Raw genomic sequence first — 20106 nt, forward strand, 5'->3', positions numbered from 1 at the left:
TATACAATGGTGTTATCATGGCTTCACGGTGGCAGAGGGGTTAGTGCGTCTGCCTCACAATACGAGGTTCCTGCAGTCCTGGGTTCAAATCCAGGCTCGGGATCTTTCTGTGTGGAGTTTGCATGTTCTCCCCGTGAATGCGTGGGTTCCCTCCGGGTACTCCGGCTTCCTCCCACTTCCAAAGACATGCACCTGGGGATAGGTTGATTGGCAACACTAAATTGGCCCTAGTGTGTGAATGTGAGTGTGAATGTTGTCTGTCTATCTGTGTTGGCCCTGCGATGAGGTGGCGACTTGTCCAGGGTGTACCCTGCCTTCCGCCCGATTGTAGCTGAGATAGGCGCCAGCGCCCCCCGCGACCCCGAAAGGGAATAAGCGGTAGAAAATGGATGGATGGATGGATGGATGGTGTTATCATAATGTAATCCGTATTGCATGAGCGTATGTCTTCCAACATTTTCATGTCAGTAATAGATCATTTATGTAATTTATAATCCATTATCCTTTATAATAAATAAAGTTACATTGGATGGATGCATTTCTTAATGAATTTGCATAAAGAATGAATGTTGAGGTGTAGCGATATTTTTTTTTTTTCTGATTCAGGTATCAATTTTAATGGTTTAATTACATTAAAAAGAGCAGCACCCACATTCTGTAATAACCTTTGCAATACCTAACAAGTTATTCAATCATTTGATTACAAAACGCGCTAGATTAGTATATATTTTTATCTGTTTCATAATTGTATTTTTTATTCTCAGTATTATGTATACAGTGGTGTTATCATAACATAATCCGTATTGCATGAGCGTATGTCTTCCAACACTTTCATGTCAGTAATGGATAATTTATGTAATTTATAATCCATTATCCTTTATAAATAGTTACATTGGATCAGTGGTTCTTAACCTGGGTTCGATCGAACCCTTGGGGTTCGGTGAGTCGGCCTCAGGGGTTCGGCAGAGGTCAAAACACACCCGACTCATCGTGTAAATAAAAAACTTCTCCCTATCAGCGTATTAAGTCACACTGATTTGCAGGTGTGTAATTTGTTGTGAGTTCATGCGGTCTAGTGTGAGTTTAGTGTCGGTTTTGTTCTTTGAACAAGGTGATGTTCATGCACGGTTCATTTTGTGCACCAGTAAAAAAAACATGGTAACACTTGAGTATGGGGAACATATTCACTATTAATTAGTTGCTTATTAACATGTAAATTAGTAACATATTGGCTCTTAACTAGTCATTATTAAGTACTTATTAATGCCTTATTCGGCATGGCCTCATAATAACCCTAACCCTCTAACCCTAACCAAATAACCCTTTAAATTAAGTCTTTGTTACTTAGAATATGTTCCCCTAGTATCCAAAAACCTCTAAATTAAGTCTATTACTTAGAATATGTTCTCCATACTAAAGTATTACCAAAAACACATAACTTTGTCTTGAATTTGAAAAAAAAAACATTTTATTTTTCACTAAGAAGGGTTCGGTGTATGTGCATATGAAACTCCAACAAGTTTAAGAACCACTGCATTGGATGGATGTATTTCCTAATGAATTTGCATAAAGAGTAAATGTTTTGAGGTGTAGCAATAGTTGTTTTTCTGATTAAGACATCAATTTTAATGGTTTATCACGTTAAAAAAGAGCATCACCCACATTTTGTAATAACCTTTGCAATACCTAACAAGTTATTCAATCATTTGTTAACAAAACGCACTAAATTAATATATATTTTTTCTGTTTCATAATTGTATTTTTTTATTCATAGTATTATGTATATAATGGTGTTATAACATAATCCATATTGCATGAGCGTATGTCTTCCAAAACTTTCATGTCACTAATAAATAATTTATGTAATTTATAATCCATTATCCTTGACAATAAATAAAGTTACAATGGATGGACGTATTCCCTAATTAATTTGCATAAAGAGTAAATGTTTTGAGGTGTAGCAATAGATTTTTTTTCTGATTAAGGCATCAAGTTCAAAGGTTAATCACGTTAAAAAACATTTTGTAATAACTTTTGCAATACCTCACAGGTTATTCAATCATTTGATTACAAAAGGCGCTAGATTAATTCCAGCGTTATTATGTACACAGTGAGGTGAAAAAGCATGATTTTATTACATAATGCACCAATGTTGAGGGGGAAAAATGATTCATATTGTAGAGAGTTGCACGTGTTGCTGTTTGGCTCGGACTCAGAACAGAGTCCATTTTCTTTTATTGGCCCACATTCTGAAAACTCTAATGCAGGGGTAGGGAACCTATGGCTCTAGAGCCAGATGTGGCTCCTTTGATGACTACATCTGGCTCTCAGATAAATCTTAGCTGACATTGCTTAACACGATAAGTAATGAATAATTCCGCTGGTAATCACGATGTTAAAAATAACGTTCAAAATATAAAACATTCTCATGTATTTTAATCCATCCAACTGTTTTCTACCGCACCTGTTCAAGAAATAATATTAAAAATAATTTAGAGACTTACTATATTCTAAAAATGTTGGTTTTACTTAAAAAATGCACGCATTAGGCAGTGTTAAAAAATATGATACGGCTCTCACGGAAATACATTTTAAAACATTTGGCTTTTATGGCTCTCTCTGCCAAAAAGGTTCCCGCCCCCTGCTCTAATGACTTCATTGTTAATGAGATGTATGAAGTGGCACCTAAAAGACAAAGTAAGTTCAGATACTTTTACAATTATGGCCGACAGTAGATTGGTTTCAGCATCATTAAAGACCTACTGAAATTAGATTTTCTTATTTAAACGGGGATAGCAGGTCCATTCTATGTGTCATACTTGATCATTTCACGATATTGCCATATTTTTGCTGAAAAGATTTAGTAGAGAACATCCACGATAAAGTTCGCAACTTTTGGTCGCTAACAGAAAAGCCCTGCCTTTACCGGACGTAGCAGACGATGATGGCTCCTCACATCCTCACATTGTTTTTAATGGGAGCCTCCAACATGAAGAGCTATTTGGACCGAGAAAATGACAATTTCCCCATTTATTTAAGCGAGGATGAAAGATTTGTGTTTGAGGGTATTCATAGCGAAGAGGAAAAAAAAAAACGTGATTGGATTGGGACGGATTCTGATGTTTTTAGACACATTTACTAGGATAATTCTGAGAAATCCCTTATCTTTCTATTGTGTTGCTAGTGTTTTAGTGAGTTTAACAGTACCTGATAGTCGGAAGGGTGTCTCCACGGGTGTGTTGAGGCTAGTGTCTGATGCAAGTCGACGGCAGCATTATGGACGGCACAAGCTCAGCTGATCTCCGGTAAGTGGCGTCTTTTTACCACAATTTTCTCACCAAAAACTGCTGGTTGACATTTGGTCGGGATCCATGTTCGCTTGACCGCTCTGATCCATAGTAAAGCTTCACCTCCGGGAATTTTAAACAAGGAACCACTGTGTGTTTGTGTGGCTAAAGCTTCCCAACTCGATCTTTCTACTTTGACTCCTCCATTATTAATTGAACAAATTGCAAAAGATTCAGCAACACAGATGTCCAGAATACTGTGTAATCATGCGGTTAAAGCAGACAACTTTTAGCTGTGTGTGTGTGCAGCGCTAATATTTCCTAACTGTCTGTGACGTCACGTGTACGCGTCATCATTTCGCGACGTTTTCAACAAGAAACACACGGGAAATTTAAAATTGCAATTTAGTAAACTAAACCGGCCGTATTGGCATGTGTTGCAATGTTTATATTTCATCATTGATATATAAACTATCAGACTTTGTGGTGGGTAGTAGTGGGTTTCAGTAGGCCTTTAATGTACAAAATGGATTATCCTGTCATTTGTCAATATGCGGCCAACAAAAAGTTTGGACACTCCTGGTCTAGACGGTGAAAGTGTGTGTGTGTGTGTGTGTGTCGCACTTCAAGGAGGCAGCAGCGGGGGTTTAAAGGTGGTGCAGGCTCCACTACACTGGCGAGGGGTCAACATCTTGCAGGAGAAATGGTGAAGGGCGTCGTGAGCTTCTAGGGAGGAACCAATCCATCAGTCAGAACATTTCCACTCCTCGCCAAGCCCACTTGAATATTACTATTCCTATGAGGATGTCTCTAGTAGCACTTATGTTGTACTGCATGAGGAGCCTTTGCCACACGATGATTGAATGAATGAATGAAGGAAAAAGGAAGAAAGGGGAAGAGAGCGACGGTGATATTTACACTGACCCCCGTGTGTACTAGAACCTTGTATTTAAACAACGTAACACAAAACCAATCCTTTATTTGCTGTCTGCTGCGTGTAAGTGATACAGCCACACATAATGGACTCTCTAGTCTACTTTTCCACAGCACAATTTAGGAGAAAATAATCTCTACAAACTAAACATGGTTCAAGTTTCACACACGCACATTTTTTTTTTTGATTAAAAAAAAAAATACATATATATATTTATATATATACATATACACACACATTTTATATATAATAAGTGTGTATGGATACGTATTTTTTAGATATATATGTTTAAGTATATATATTATTTATAACATATTTACATGATTATACACAAATAAATATATGTATACATATATGTATATATACACACACAAATATACATACACACACACTTGTGTACATATACACACGTATATAAATACATATATACATACACACACGTATACATACATAAACATATATATACACACACACATACATACATATCACACACATACATATACACACACATATACAATATATAAACATATACATATGTATATATATATGCCTATCTCAGCTGCATTCCGGCGGAAGGCGGTGTACACCCTGGACAAGTCGCCACCTCAACGCAGACATACATATATACAGTACATTTATATACACACACACATATATATACACATATTTAATATATATATATATATATATATGTATAAATATACACATATACATATTATATATATAAATAATTATATATACATACATATGTGTGTATATTTGGGGGTTCCCTTTTTGTGGTTGACGATACGATTTAGGAACAATCTCTTTTTTTGGATACACGTATACATACACACACATATACATATAAATCCATCCATCCATCTATTTCTACCGCTTATTCCGGGGGGCGCTGGTGCCTATCTCAGCTACAATCTAGCGGAAGGCGATGTACACCCTGGACAAGGGCCAACACAGACAGACAGACAACATTCACACTCACATTCACACACTAGGGCCAATTTAGTGTTGCCAATCAACCTATCCCCAGGTGCATGTCTTTGGAGGTGGGAGGAAGCCGGAGTACCCGGAGGAAACCTGCACAGTCCCGGGGAGAACATGCAAACGCCACACAGAAAGATCCCGAGCCCGGGATTGAACCCTGACCACTCAGGACCTTTGTATTGTGAGGCAGACGCACTAACCAGATACACATATATGTACGCATGCATGCGTACATGCATACATACGTGCGTGCATGCATGCGTATATTTATGCATGTCTGCATACGTACATGCATACAGACGTGCGTGCATGCATGCGTACATGCATGCATGTATACATACATACATACATGCATGCATACATACATACATGCATACATACATACATACATACATGCAAACCCCGTTTTCATATGAGTTGGGAAATTGTGTTAGATGTAAATATAAACAGAAAACAATGATTTGCAAATCATTTTCAACCCATATTCAATTGAATATGCTACAAAGACAACATATTTGATGTTCAAACTGATAAACATTTCTTTTTTTGCAAATAATCATTACACACACACACACATACATATATATACGGACACACACATACATACATACAATGTTCCCCAAAGTTAAAATAAGTCATATTTTTGGTTCGTTTAATAGTTAAAACTAATTTACATTATTGCAATCACTTCATAAAACATTGTCCTTTACAATTATAAAAGCTTTTTTACAAAAATCTACTACTCTGCTAGCATGTCAACAGACATGCTAGCAGAGTAGTAAATATCGTAAAAATATCGTTTTTAATACGAGAATCGAAAAAAATCGATATCAAATCGTGACCCCAAGAATCGATATCGAATCAAATCATGGGATACCCAAAGATTCACAGCCCTAAAATATATATATATACACACACACATACATACACACATACATACAATATTTGATTAAATTAAACAACCATTTAGATTTGGGATGAATAAGATTTGCGACGTGGATGTCAACTTTTGTGCACACCCTTAATTCTTCTCATTATTGAATTAATCATATTTTTATAATCTGCATAGAGCCAATAAAAAGTAAGCTGCAGTCCAATAATCTATGGACAGAACTTTGGACATCCCTGTTTTGGTGCTTGAAATAACAGCTAAAAGTTTACAGTTCATTTGCATCTCATTTCAAATCCTGTGTGGTGGCATTTAAATGCATAAAGCATTAAACTAAAAAATTAAAATTAAAATTTTTGGACGGAATACTTCAAAATACGCCAGTGTTTTGGGTGTTTCCATGACGCTCAATGAAAGCAATGATTTGATTGAAAGTTGTGTTCTACATGATGGAGAGACACACACCTCTAACAAACTGCAGCTGCTGGACCATTTCCTCTCTGTAGGACAGCTCACGCTTCATTTGATCCTGAAAATTATCTGAAAAATACCACATGTACAGTTATTCACTCATTATTTCTTTTTTTTAAATCATGCACTGAGGTGTTTGCTTTTACCTTTTAAATGTTGAAACTCTCGCTCCAGCTTTTTCCGCAGCTCCATCTGCTCCACAAGTTGCTTCTGCAACTCCTCTGTGAAGCCAAGCGACATCACAATGTCAGCTGTCAGTCACTTCATTAGGTACACCTGCACAGTCTGAACACACGCAGGCTGCTTTGATTGACACTGCAGTGCAAAAGGTGTCCACCACAGGGCTGGCGGGTTCTTTTTTTTTTAACATTAAAAAACACGATCAAAAACAAAAACAGCCAAAAATGTCGATATAGGGTTGTAAATGATAATCCTGATCATCTTTTCCACAGTCCTCACCACTTCAGAAAGTGGTGAGGACAGCGGAAAAGATTATCAGGACTCCTCTTCCTCCTATCCAGGAGATGGCAAAAAGCCGCTGCCTGACCAGGGCTCAGAAAATCTGCAAAGACTCCTCCCACCCCCACCAAGGACTGTTTTCACTTCTGGACTCTAGGAAGAGGTTCCACAGCCTCCATAGCAGAACCTCCAGGTTCTGTAACAGCTTCTTCCCTTAGGCCGTAAGACTCTTGAACGCACCATAATGAAATTATCCCCTCAACTCCCACCAAAATGGATTAACTCGCTGGAATAAAAATATATAACATACATCCATAAACATGGACGCATGTGAAAAAGTGTAATGTATTTATCTGTACAGTAATCTATTTATTTACATCTGCACCTTATTGCTTTTTTTTTTTATCCTGCACTACAAAGAGCTAATGCAACAAAATTTCGTTCTTATTTGTACTGTTAAGTTCAAATTTGAATGACAATAAAAAGGAAGTCTAAGTAACCATAAATAGAGGTATAAGACGAGGACATTTCTGTACCTTCACATCATTTTTATTAAAGAATATTCCCTCAAAAGTAAATAACTTTTCTTTAATAGGCCAGAAGCATGCCTTTATACTACCAAAAAGATGATATAAAGTACAAATTTGTACCTTTTCAACGGTACCTGCTGCATTAAAAATGTGCTTAGTTAGAAGTTGTCGACATTTTTCTAAATCAGGGGGGTCCAATATTTCCACTGAGGGCCGCATACTGAAAAAATATAATCGGATACATGTTGATCCATGTTGTACATTAAAGATGATAAAACCCAATTCAATGCTAAACTATTTTAAAAAATAAAACAAAACATTTGTGTTATACTGTAGGTGACAAAGCAAATAGTTGCAGTATTATATCTTATGTACCTCATTAATTATTAATTTGCATAAAATTCAAAACATGTGGAGGGCCAATAAAAAACTAGCTGTGGGCTGAAAATGGCTGGCAGGCCACACTTTGGAAACCCCTGTTCTAGATAACAAAAACATGTTTTGTAGTATACCGTATTTCCTTGAATTGCCGCCTGGGCGCTAATTAATTTAAAACCTCTTCTCACTCCTGCGCTTACCAAAGGCATGCGGTAAAAGTAAGCATGCGCTAATTATTTTAAAACCTCTTCTAACTCTGGCACTTACCAAAGGTATGCAGTAAAAATTTGAGTGTGATGTAAGCTTGGACCTTAAATCCTACTGAATAGCTCTTAATCTGCTTCCCTCTATGCGATTTCAAATTACCGGTATTGAAATCAGCCTCCTCCATTTTGAAAATGATGACAGGAGAAGTGTCACTCGTGACGTCGCGAGTTTGACCAGGCGGTAATACTAAGCATGCGCTAATTATTTTGGGAAGCGAGTTTGACCCGGCAGTAATTCAAGGCAGGCGCATACTATATGCCCTGCGGCAATTCAAGGAAATACGGTAGTTGCATTATTATATCTAATATACCTCATTAATTATTAATTAGCATCACTTTCAAAACATGTGGAGGGCCAATAAAAAACTTGCTGTGGGCTGAAAATGGCCGTCAGACCACACTTTGGAAACTCCTGTTCTGACAACAAATGTTTTATAGTACGTCCTTACGTGTATGTACAGTATATCTATAACATGTAAAGTGTATATATCTATAACATGTACAGTGCATCCAGAGAGTGCTTCACTTTTTCCACATTTTGTTATGTTAACGCATTTTTCCAAAATTGAATAAATTCCTTTTTGTTCTTTAAAATTCTACAGACAAGACCCCATAAAGACAATGTGAAAATGTGTTGTTTTTTTTAAATTAATGAAATAAAAATACTAAATAACATATACATAAATATTCACAGCCTTTGCTCAATACTTTGTTGATGAATCTTTGGCAGAAATTACAGCCTCAAGTCTTTTTGAATACGATGCCACAAGTTGCATACTTGCCAACCCTCCCAGATTTTCCGGCAGATTCATGAAATTCAGCCACCTCTCCCAAAAACCTCCCGGAATAAATTTTCTCCCGAAATTCAACCGGAGCTGGAGGCCACGCCATGCGGACATGAGTGGGGACAGCCTGTTTTCACGTCCGCTTTCCCATATATAAACAGTTTGCCTGCCCAATCACTTTACAACAGGGGTGTCAAACTCAAATACAGAGTGGGCCAAAATTTAAAACTGAACGAAGTCGCGGGCCGAGGGTGACAAATTAATCCTTTAATAGGGACCCAAACAAGTTTTGCATTGAATATTGACCAAGCAAGGCTTATATAACTTTATAGTAACATGCAAAATCGAGTTTTAAATAATAATAATTAAAAAATATCAATGGCATATCAAATAAAATAAAAATACAAATTGAATACCTCTTTTCGGCGGCGGGTTTGAGTTGGGTCAGGGTTTGGTGGTAGCGGGGGTGTATATTGTAGCGTCCCGGAAGAGTTAGTTATGCAAGGGGTTCTGGGTATTTGTTCGGTTGTGTTTATGTTGTGTTACGGTGGGGATGTTCTCCCGAAATGTGTTTGTCATTCTTGTTTGCAGTGGGTTTACAGTGTGGCGTATATTTGTAACAGTGTTAAAGTTGTTTATACGGCCACCCTCAGTGTGACCTATATGGCGGTTGACCAAGTATGCCTTGCATACACTTGTGTGTGTGTATGAGCCGCATATATTATGTGAGTGGGCCGGCACGCTGTTTGTATGGAGGAAAAGCGGACGTGGCGACATGTAGAGAACGCCAAAGGCAGTGCTTTTACGGCCCGCCCCCAATATTATTGTCTGGGTAGACGAGTCTGAGTATTAGTGGTGAATGCAGTGTTACAGCGGCGGGCCAGCTTTAATGTTAATTTGATATTGCCTAAAGGGCCATTTGGCCCGCGGGCCAGAGTTTGACACCCATGCTTTACAACATCTACGGATTTTAATAAAAAAACTGCACACACAAGGAGACGAAGCAGAAGAACGAGGAATGGCGACGCCGTCTGTAATAGAGTGATCTATGTTGTCTGTTGCAATGAATGTTGGCTATAGTGTTACGGCCGGGGATGCTTTTTGATTGGCCAATACGCAAATGGCAGAACAAAAGTTACTCAAATAGTGAAAGGTAAGTGTTGTTGTTTTTTTTTTTTAGTAACCAACAAGCACAGTACAGTTAGTAGAACAACTGTGTTTTTATTACTGTGTATTTGATAGGTGCCGTCTGATATTCAACTATTTATTTTATTTATATATATATATATAATAAAATAAATATAGCTAGAATTCACTGAAATAAATATGAAATACTCGAGTTGGTGAATTGGCTGTAAATATACTCCTCCCCTCTTAACCACGCCCCCGCCCCAACCACGCGTCCGCCCCACCCCCCGAAATTGGAGGTCTCAAGGTTGGCAAGTATGGCCACAAGCCTGGCACACTTATCTTTGGCCAGTTTCACCCATTTCTTTTTGCAGCACCACTCAAGCTCCATCAGGTTGGATGAGAAGCATCAGTTTTCATCCAGGATATGTCTGTACGTTGCAACATTAATCTTAGTCAAGTCAGGGAGGTGACCAAAAACGTGATGGTCACTCTGTCACAGCTACAACATTCCTCTGTGGAGAGAGGAGAACCTTCCAGAAGGACAACCATCTCTGCAGCAATCCACCAATCAGGCCTGTGCGATATACTGACCAGACGGAAGCCATTTCTTAGTAAAAGGTTTGCCAAAATGCACCTGAAAGACTTTCAGGCTATGAGAAATAAAGTTCGCTGGTCTGATGAAACAAAGATTGAACTCTTTGTTGTGAAGGCCAGGCGTCATGTTTGGAAGGAAGAAACCAGGCACCGCTCACCACCAAGCCACTGCCATCCTACAGTGAAGCATGGTGGTGGCAGCATCATGCTGTGGGGATGTTTTTCAGTGGCAGGAACTGGGAGACTAGTCGGGATAGAGGGAAATATGAATGCAGCAATGTATAGAGACATCCTGGATGAAAACCAACTCGTCAAATCCAACCTGATGGAGGTACTGCAAAGAGGAATGGGCAAAACTGCCCAAAGGTAGGTGTGCCAAGCTTGTAACATAGTATTCAAAAAGACTCGAGGCTGTAATTGCTTCCAAATGTGCATCAACAAATGCTGTAAATACCTTTGTACATGTCATTTTTAATTGTTTTTAATGTTTTACTTAAAAAAAAACAAAAAAACTTCACACTGTCATTATGGGTTCTTGTTTGTTAAATGTTAAGGACCAACATTAATTCATTCCATTCCATTGTAATAAGGCTGTAACAAAACAAAATGTGGAAATAGTGAAGCGCTGTGAATACATTCCGGATACACTGTACGGTTGATTGTTTACATGTTTGCACAATTAATGTCCAATAAAAACATATTTTCATAAAAATGTGTTCAGCTCATAGACAATACCTATTTTTGAATCGGATTTTAAATAAGGAATATTTAAAACCTGCTCAGTGGATTTTTTGGTTTGAGTGTCTGCCCTGTGACTGCTGGTCGTGAGTTCAAACCCCGGCCGAGTCATACCAAAGACTCAAAAAATGGGAGCAATTTCCTCCGTGCTTGGCACTCAGCATCAAGGGTTGGAATTGGGGGTTAAAACACCAAATGATTCCCGAGCGCGGCCACCGCTGCTGCTCACTGCTCCCCTCACCTCCCAGGAGGTGATCAAGGGGATGGGTCAAATGCAAAGGACAAATTTCACCAAACCTAGTGTGTGTGTGTGTGAGACTATCGTTGGGAATTTAACTTTATAGTCGTATGTTCGAGTTCAGGCATATAGAGCAGGGGTCTACAACGTTTTCTACGTCAGGGGCCCACAAACTGATGGAGAGATGTGTAGCAGGGACCCCTACCTGTAAATCTTTTACAAAATTGTGTTTTAAACTGGTCCTAAAAAGGTCCAATACGTAGATATTCAAATAATAAAGAGTTATACTATGTCATGATTTTATTCTAAACATACAATATTCATTTATTTTATTTGTTTTAATTATTTTATTTATTTTATCAATTTTATTTATTTTCATTATCATTAATATTGTCATGATTTTTTTCTTTAAATGTGAATCTAAATACATTACAATTTGTGGAAATTGGGGAATATAAAAGAAAATAAATATTTTTTTAAGTTTAAGCAATTGAACATTTCCCAACACCCCTGTTAAAGATCTCTGATTTAGAGCACCTATTAATAGAAATAAATTCAGCATCTTTGATTATTGTCGTAACCTCTATTCCAAGGGTCGGCAACCCAAAATGTTGAAAGAGCCATATTGGACCAAAAATACAAAAACAAATCTGTCTGGAGCCGCAAAAAATTAAAAGCCATATTACTTACAGATAGTGTGTCATGAGATATAAATTGAATTATGAGGACTTAAAGGAAACTAACTGAGCTCAAATATACCCACAAATGAAGCATAATGATGCAATATGTACATACAGCTAGCCTAAATAGCATGTTAGCATCGATTAGCTTGCAGTCATGCAGTGACCAAATATGTCTGATTAGCACTCCACATAAGTCAATAACAACAAAACTCACCTTTGTGCATTCATGTACAACGTTAAAAGTTTGGTGCACAAAATGAGACAGAAAAAGATGTGGCATAAAACACGTCTTAGAAAGTCGGAGAAAGTTATACATGTAAACAAACTACGGTGAGTTCAAGGACCGCCAAAATTAGTAGGACAAAACGGCGCTCGCAAAATACTCAAATCAGTGAAGCATGTTTGATATAAACAGTGTGCTTTATAACAATTAGGGAGGTTTGTGTCATGTTTGACCTCCTACAGAAACCAAATTAAAACAAAACATTTTTTTTCCCCCTCATCATTTCCATTTTTCATATATTTTTGAAAAAGCTCCAGAGAGCCACTAGGACGGCGCTAATGACCCGCATGCTGCTCCAGAGCCGCGGGTTGCCGACCCCTGCTCTATTCCAATATCTTGTATTTATCGTTTCTAACATGATCGTGTTATATTGTCATTTTCATCCACAAAAATTTGACTTATGTGACGCTTGTGTGGCATTGTAATGCCGGATTGGTTCTTCCGTGGATGCGTCGAAGCGATGAACACAACAAGGTAAGTTATAAATGGATTTATTAAATAATAAAAGGCTAGGAACAAAAACACTGCTGTAAAGAGAAGGCAAACCAAAAACAGAAAAACAATTCCTCAGCATGTGAGCTGGAATCAACAAATGGCTTAGCGTAAAAGCTAGCGAGAATATACATACAAAGATGCAGGTCGAGAGTCGTCACTGTTGCGCGTGGGCAAATTAGGATCCGAGACTGAACAAAGAAAAGAGGAAAGCTTATATAGGGAGAAATCAAGGAGAACCAGGTGTGTAGAAAACGAGGAGCAGGTGAAATCAATGTGTAACCATGGTAACGGACTAAACAGGAAGTAAGTGGGTCAGAAGAGAATGAAACAAAGATGGAAAAATAAACATGTGAAGATCTGAGTCACAGATCGCAACAGTATTCCCCCCCCCAAAAAGACAGATTCCAGATGTCTCAAAGAAAACAAAAACAAATAAGAAACAACTTGAACCCCCTCCCCAAAAACAGAGTCCACAAACGAAGGGAGGGCGGAGGGAGGCCACGGTGGAGGGTCGCCAAGTCGTGTGTCCCCGAATCCACCGAGGACAAGTCAAGTGGCGGCGGCGGATGGAACGCCGCTGCCGAACAAGTTTTGGCGGGCGACCTCGAAAAGGCCACATTAGTGGCCGCCTCGCAGGATGAGGTGCCCGGCGAGGCGGACGACCCGGGCACGGCCACATCCGTGGCCGACATGGAGGAGGGAGTGTCTGGCGAGGAGGATGACCTCGCAGAGGCCACGCCCGTGGTCGACGTGGTGGACGACGCCTCAGCACCGAAATCCCAGCAGGCTTGGAAGCAGCAGACGAGGGTGCGGGGACTGCAGCCAAAGCAGGCCCGAGTGCAGCTGGCGAGGATGATGCGGGTGCTGCAGCCGCAGGAGTCGTCGGAGGCGGCCTGGGAGCCGCAGGAGTCGTCGGAGGCGGCCTGGGAGCCGCAGGAGTCGTCGGAGGCGGCCTGGGAGCCGCAGGAGTCGTCGGAGGCGGCCTGGGAGCCGCAGGAGTCGTCGGAGGCGGCCTGGGAGCCGCAGGAGTCGTCGGAGGCGGCCTGGGAGCCGCAGGAGTCGTGACTGGTGTGAGCTCCAGCCTCATCGTCGGCGGCGGTGTGGGCTCCAGCTTCTTCGTCGGCAGTGCTTGGCGGCGTGGAGCTGGTACCGGCGCTTGTCGAGGAGCTGGCACTGGAGTGGGCTCCAGCCCTGTCGACACAGGTGAAGGTTCCAGCCCCGTCGTCGACGCTGGTGTGGGCTCCAGCCCCGTCGTCGACGCTGGTGTGGGCTCCAGCCCCGTCGTCGGCGGTGCTTGGCGGCGCGGAGCTGGTACCGGCGCTTGGCGGCGTGGAGCTGGTACTGGAGTAGGCTCCAGCTCTGGAGCTGGTACGAGAACCAGTTCTGGGTCGGAGGCTGGTGTGAGAACCAGGTGGGAGTCTAGTGCTGGCTTGAGAACCAGGCTAGCAACATTTTCTGGTGTGAAAACCAGGCGAGAGTCTAATTCTGGCTTGAAAACCAGGCGAGAGTCATGTGCTGGTGTGAGAACCAGACTGGGAGCAGTGCAGAACACCGGTGGTGGAGGACGTGCTGGAGGTAATGACCTCGAGAGTCCGAACACCGGTGGAGGAGGTCTACAAGGCCGTTGAGACTTGGCCGGGGGAAAAACAGGTGGAGGAGGTCTACAAGGCCGTTGAGATTTGGCCGGGGAAAAATCAGGTAGAGGAGGTCTACAAGGCCGTTGAGACTTGGCCGGGGGAAAAACAGGTGGAGGAGGTCTACAAGGCCGTTGAGACTTGGCCAGGGGAAAAACAGGTGGAGGAGGTCTACAAGGCCGTTGAGATTTGGCCGGGGGAAAAACAGGTGGAGGAGGTCTACATGGTGGCTGTGGTTTAGAGGGTAGTATCTGTGCTACCTCCGTAGCACAGCTATAGGTCATAGCCCCTTCCTCCAGACGGGGATCCCAGACCCGTTCCCTATGGTCAGGGACTGACCTTAAGGGAGGGTGGTGGGAGGCTTGGAGGCGGGCCGACTCCTCCCCTTTAATTTGTCCAGAATTTCCTTTAGAAAAGGGAGGAAACACCTTGGACTTGGCCGGAGAATGAGGTTTTAAAGGAGGTGTAGGAGAAAAACTAGGTGACTGAGGTTGACTAGAATAATAAGAAAAAATATCCTGATAATTCTGTATCTTGTCATGAATGTTATTGATATTCAAAAAAGGTTGGGAATGAGAATTACTGTCCACAATATAAAAATCTTCTGAAAAAATGTCATCAACAGAGGCCGGTGTTGCGTCACCGGTGGGCGTTCCCCAATTGACGTCATCGCTTGTGTCAGAAAAAGTGTCATGGCAGCTTAAGGAATGATTTGAAAAAAAACAAGCAGGATTACCGGTAATGACGGGTGAATCCTGGACGGGGTGAAACTTGCTGTGTCCATGGGGAGGAATAAGTGGTGCTGGAACATTACTGCCGTGCGGGGGGCCTCTCCACTGGACCCCCCGCCTCTTCGGGGCAGCGCGAACGGCTTCGGAGGGGACTTCAGGCCCACAGTCAAGTCTTTCCTGCTCCCAAGCCACGAGCTCCAACCACAAACCCAAGTCGAAGGGTTCCTCCCGTGGTTTCGACGCGGAAAAACATTTTGATGCTCGGATCCTACTGTGACGCTTGTGTGGCATTGTAATGCCGGATTGGTTCTTCCGTGGATGCGTCGAAGCGATGAACACAACAAGGTAAGTTATAAATGGATTTATTAAATAATAAAAGGCTAGGAACAAAAACACTGCTGTAAAGAGAAGGCAAACCAAAAACAGAAAAACAATTCCTCAGCATGTGAGCTGGAATCAACAAATGGCTTAGCGTAAAAGCTAGCGAGAATATACATACAAAGATGCAGGTCGAGAGTCGTCACTGTTGCGCGTGGGCAAATTAGGATCCGAGACTGAACAAAGAAAAGAGGAAAGCTTATATAGGGAGAAATCAAGGAGAACCAGGTGTGTAGAAAACGAGGAGCAGGTGAAATCAATGTGTAACCATGGTAACGGACTAAACAGGAAGTAAGTGGGTCAGAAGAGAATGAAACAAAGATGGAAAAATAAACATGTGAAGATCTGAGTCACAGATCGCAACAACTTATTGAGTATTGAGCTTTTATTCTATTATTTATCGATGGCTTCAAGCACACGTTTACATCATCTTGGCACTATCAGGTGTTTTAGAGCTTCCTGCAATCTGAAGCACTTAAAGGGGAACATTATCACAATTTCAGAAGGGTTAAAACCAATAAAAATCAGTTACCAGTGGCTTATTTTATTTTTCGAAGTTTTTTTCAAAATTTTACCCATCACGCAATACCCCGAAAAACTGCTTCAAAGTGCCTGATTTTCACCATGGCTATATCCACCCGTCCATTTTCCTGTGACGTCACTGCGTGAAGCCAATACGAACAAACATGGCGGATAGAACAGAAAGCGACATTAGCTCGGATTTCAGCAGCTTAAGCGATTCAACAGATTACGCATGTATTGAAACGGATGGTTGGAGCATGGAGGCAGATAGCAAAAACGAAATTGAAGAAGAAACTGAAGCTATTGAGCCATATCGTGACGGACAACGGCAACGAGGACGAATTCGGCGATCGTCTCCTAACCAGCGATTGGATCTTTTGACCACTGGTGCAACTTGAATCCGTCGATTGGTATGTGTTTGTTTGGCATTAAATGAGGGTGGAGGGAAAGGCTGGATGCAAATATAGCTACAAATGAGGCATACAGCTAGCCTAAATAGCATGTTTGCATCGATTAGCTTGCAGTCATGTCGTGCGCAAATATGTCTCATTAGCACATAAGTCAATAACATCAACTAAACTCACCTTTGTGATTTCGTTGAGTTTATCGTTGGAAATACATCTGCTTTGAGTGTCGCAGGATATCCACACATCTCTGTCGTAGCATCGCAATCGTCGGTAGCTATGCTACGACAGAACAGAACAAACTAAGGACTTTCGCATCTTTAGACCACTGGTGCAACTTGAATCCGTCGATTGGTAAGTGTTTGTTTGGCATTAAATGTGGGTGGAGGGAAAGGCTGGATGCAAATATAGCTACAAATGAGGCATAATGATGATATATGTATATACAGCTAGCCTAAATAGCATGTTAGCATCGATTAGCATGCCGTGACCATTGATATGTCTGATTAGCACACTCCACGTAAGTCAACTTGAATCCGTCCCTGTTCGTGTTGTTACACCCTCCGACAAGGCATAATGTCTCCAAGGTACGGAAAACAGTCGAAAAAACGGAAAATAACAGAGCTGATTAGACTTGGTGCGTGTAATGTGTTCGAGAAAATGGCGGATTGCTTCCTGTTGTGACGTCACAAGTGAAAGGTCATTGCTCCGACAGCGAACAATTGAAAGGCGTTTCAATCGCCAAATTGACCCTTTTAGAGTTCGGAAATCGGTTAAAAAATTTTTTTTTTTTAAAAAGGTCTTTTTTCTGCAACATCAAGGTATATATTGACACTTACATAGGTCTGCTGATAATGTTCCCCTTTAACTTCAACTTCAACAAACATGCCTGGACTTAAGTGCACAGAAATGTACCTCAAAAAGTCTCACGCACACCGAGTTCCAAGAATTGGACCCTTTATTTTGGCAAATCTTGTTCTGATTTTTCACTTTAAAAAAGATCTTGAGTACAGCTGCGTACTGATTTCCCACACAGTGCACACTTTTTGTCGTTAGAAAGTATGCGTAACGGCCAAATACAAGTGGATGAAAGCAGTGTGTCATTGTTGGAGAAGAGGGATGAGATGAAACTATTAATGCTAAACATTAAGCAATAAGGAACTTTAGTAAAAAATACAATAATTTGCATATTTCAACCTTTACCTGTTTGCAATTTCCTAAAAAAAAACACTCTAAATAAACCAATTGTGTCAAAAGTGCAATCTGGGGGCCACTTTCAGCCCGCAGCATGTTTCTTTGTTTAGGCCTTCATCTTATTCTAAGGATAAAATTATTGACCTTTAAGTTTACACTAATTATATTTGTTATCTACAGTTTGAGTTTGAATTTATTTGAAACATGCAAGCATACAATATGATACATCACAATGTCCAGTTTCTCCTTTCAAAAAGGAATAGGAAGAAGCAGGGCTTACTTAATCTTACCCCTTTTCTTTGAAATAACAGTTGCTTAAACTTTTGTTCACTTCCTGTTCTCAATGTATTCACAATATACTCCATAAGTAATCACAATAAAATAAATAAATAATAATTGGTGAAGTACGTAATATTTCATATGATAAGATTATTTTGAGGATGAAAGAAGTGAACCTGTGGTAAATTAATCACTGGGAATCTAAAGTACACATTTAATATTTGCATAGCTAGACCACAAAAAAACTGTTCATAACATTGGAAATATGGTTTTAATATCATTAAAAGCCCTCTAAACACAAACTAGTACCCTTTGGTCACCTTTACATTCTCTTAAACCAGGGGTGTCCAAAGTGAGGCCCGGGGGCCATTTGCGGCCCACAGGTAATTTTTTAACGGCCCCACGGCACATTGTAAAAATACTATTATAAAAAAAACAAACAACAACATAAAAAGTGTTATAAAAGAGCCAACAGGTGAAATGTAACAATAAAATGTTGCAATGTTGACTCTAATAACACAAAGCTGCCATGCAGGCTGTTTCTTTACTTAAAAAATAATAAGTGAATCAAAATCAATGACATTATGAATTATTGACCTATTCAAGGATCCAATAACGTCACATTAAATATTCCACTTTGAGATATTTTTTGGGGAAAAATGTTGCATATTTTGTGTTTGCTATGTAAAAAAGTAAGCTGTTTTTGTTTTTTAAAAAAGGGCCTAAAATAAACAAACAAAAAACATGAACAACAATAAAACTTATAATGTGAAGTTGATCTGGAAGTTATTGTGTTAAAAATAAACAGTTAATAAAATGTATAATTTATTTTTTAACACTTTAATGAGTAGGACCCTTTTGGATCCCCAATAATTGTTGTGTAATTTGTTTTTAAGTGTCATTGCTAAAAAATAATAATTAATTAAAATCAATGTTATGAGTTATTGACCTTTTTAAGGCTCCAATTATTATATAATCTCAAATATTCCATTTAAAAATGTTATTGGGTGAAAATATTACATTTTTGTGTTTTTTCCATACAAAAACAGGGGTTTCTTTGACAAAAAGAGCATACAACCTAAATCTTTAATAACGTTATATTGACAGATAGATTTAATGTTGATCAAGAGATTTAAACCTTGAATAATAATAAAAGATAATACTGAATAATGACACATTTTTTATTTATTTTTGACCAAAACCCTTTAGGGTCACCGGGATCAAGCCTGAGTGGAAGCCCAAATGTATATTTTTTGTACATATATTGTATTGTTTTTTAACATAAGAAATATCAAAATGGCCCCCGCTTGCTTTGATTTTTCAGTGTGTGGCCCTCAGTAGAAAAAGTTTGGACACCCCTGTCTTAGACCAATATAGTACAGCTCTTGAGGCTGAGCCAATCAGTGGCCTCGATACTGAAGAGCGCAGTCTGATTGTTTGGTCTCCTGTATACCATATTATATTGGCCAATACTACTGCAATATTGATATATATTTTTAGTTCATGTATCCATTTTCATGATTGATGATTAATTTTGTTCAAAAAATACATTGAATATGCTGTGAAAAAATTGTTTAAAAAAAACAATGTAATATTGCAAAGCCGCATAATTGCACAATGCTAAAATAGCTTCAGTGTGTTGACCTATTGTTGTGTTTTAGTTTTATCCCGCCTTCTCCTTTTCTGCACCTGTGTTATCAGTGTTTCATCCTCGGCAAGGGGCGGACCTTGTGGCACACCTGCTCTCAATTAACCCGGCAGTATTTAGGCTCATCACTGACAGCTTGGCTTGCTTCACCAGTCCCGGTACCTTTTCGCT

General features: G+C 39.9%; 1 protein-coding gene across 3 annotated transcripts in view; it reads right to left on the reverse strand.

Moving 5' to 3' along the window:
- Positions 1-1445: 1445 nt before the first annotated feature.
- The window catches only part of LOC133542885 (SKI family transcriptional corepressor 1 homolog-B-like), a 31247-nt gene continuing 12586 nt past the window's right edge, over positions 1446-20106 (reverse strand). The window contains exons 6-8 of one of the 3 annotated variants that reach the window (XM_061887120.1): positions 6712-6786; positions 6560-6634; positions 1446-4010 (exon numbers count right to left, since the gene is read on the reverse strand). In XM_061887120.1, the coding sequence (XP_061743104.1) occupies positions 3913-4010; positions 6560-6634; positions 6712-6786 (248 nt within the window). In that variant the 3' untranslated portion in view covers positions 1446-3912. Of the gene's footprint in view, positions 4014-6559; positions 6635-6707; positions 6851-20106 lie in introns of those variants that run through there. The other 2 variants (XM_061887119.1, XM_061887121.1) reach the window with 2 other exon arrangements.

Source organism: Nerophis ophidion, linkage group LG25, assembly GCF_033978795.1.
Source record: "Nerophis ophidion isolate RoL-2023_Sa linkage group LG25, RoL_Noph_v1.0, whole genome shotgun sequence".
Taxonomy (NCBI): domain Eukaryota; kingdom Metazoa; phylum Chordata; class Actinopteri; order Syngnathiformes; family Syngnathidae; genus Nerophis; species Nerophis ophidion.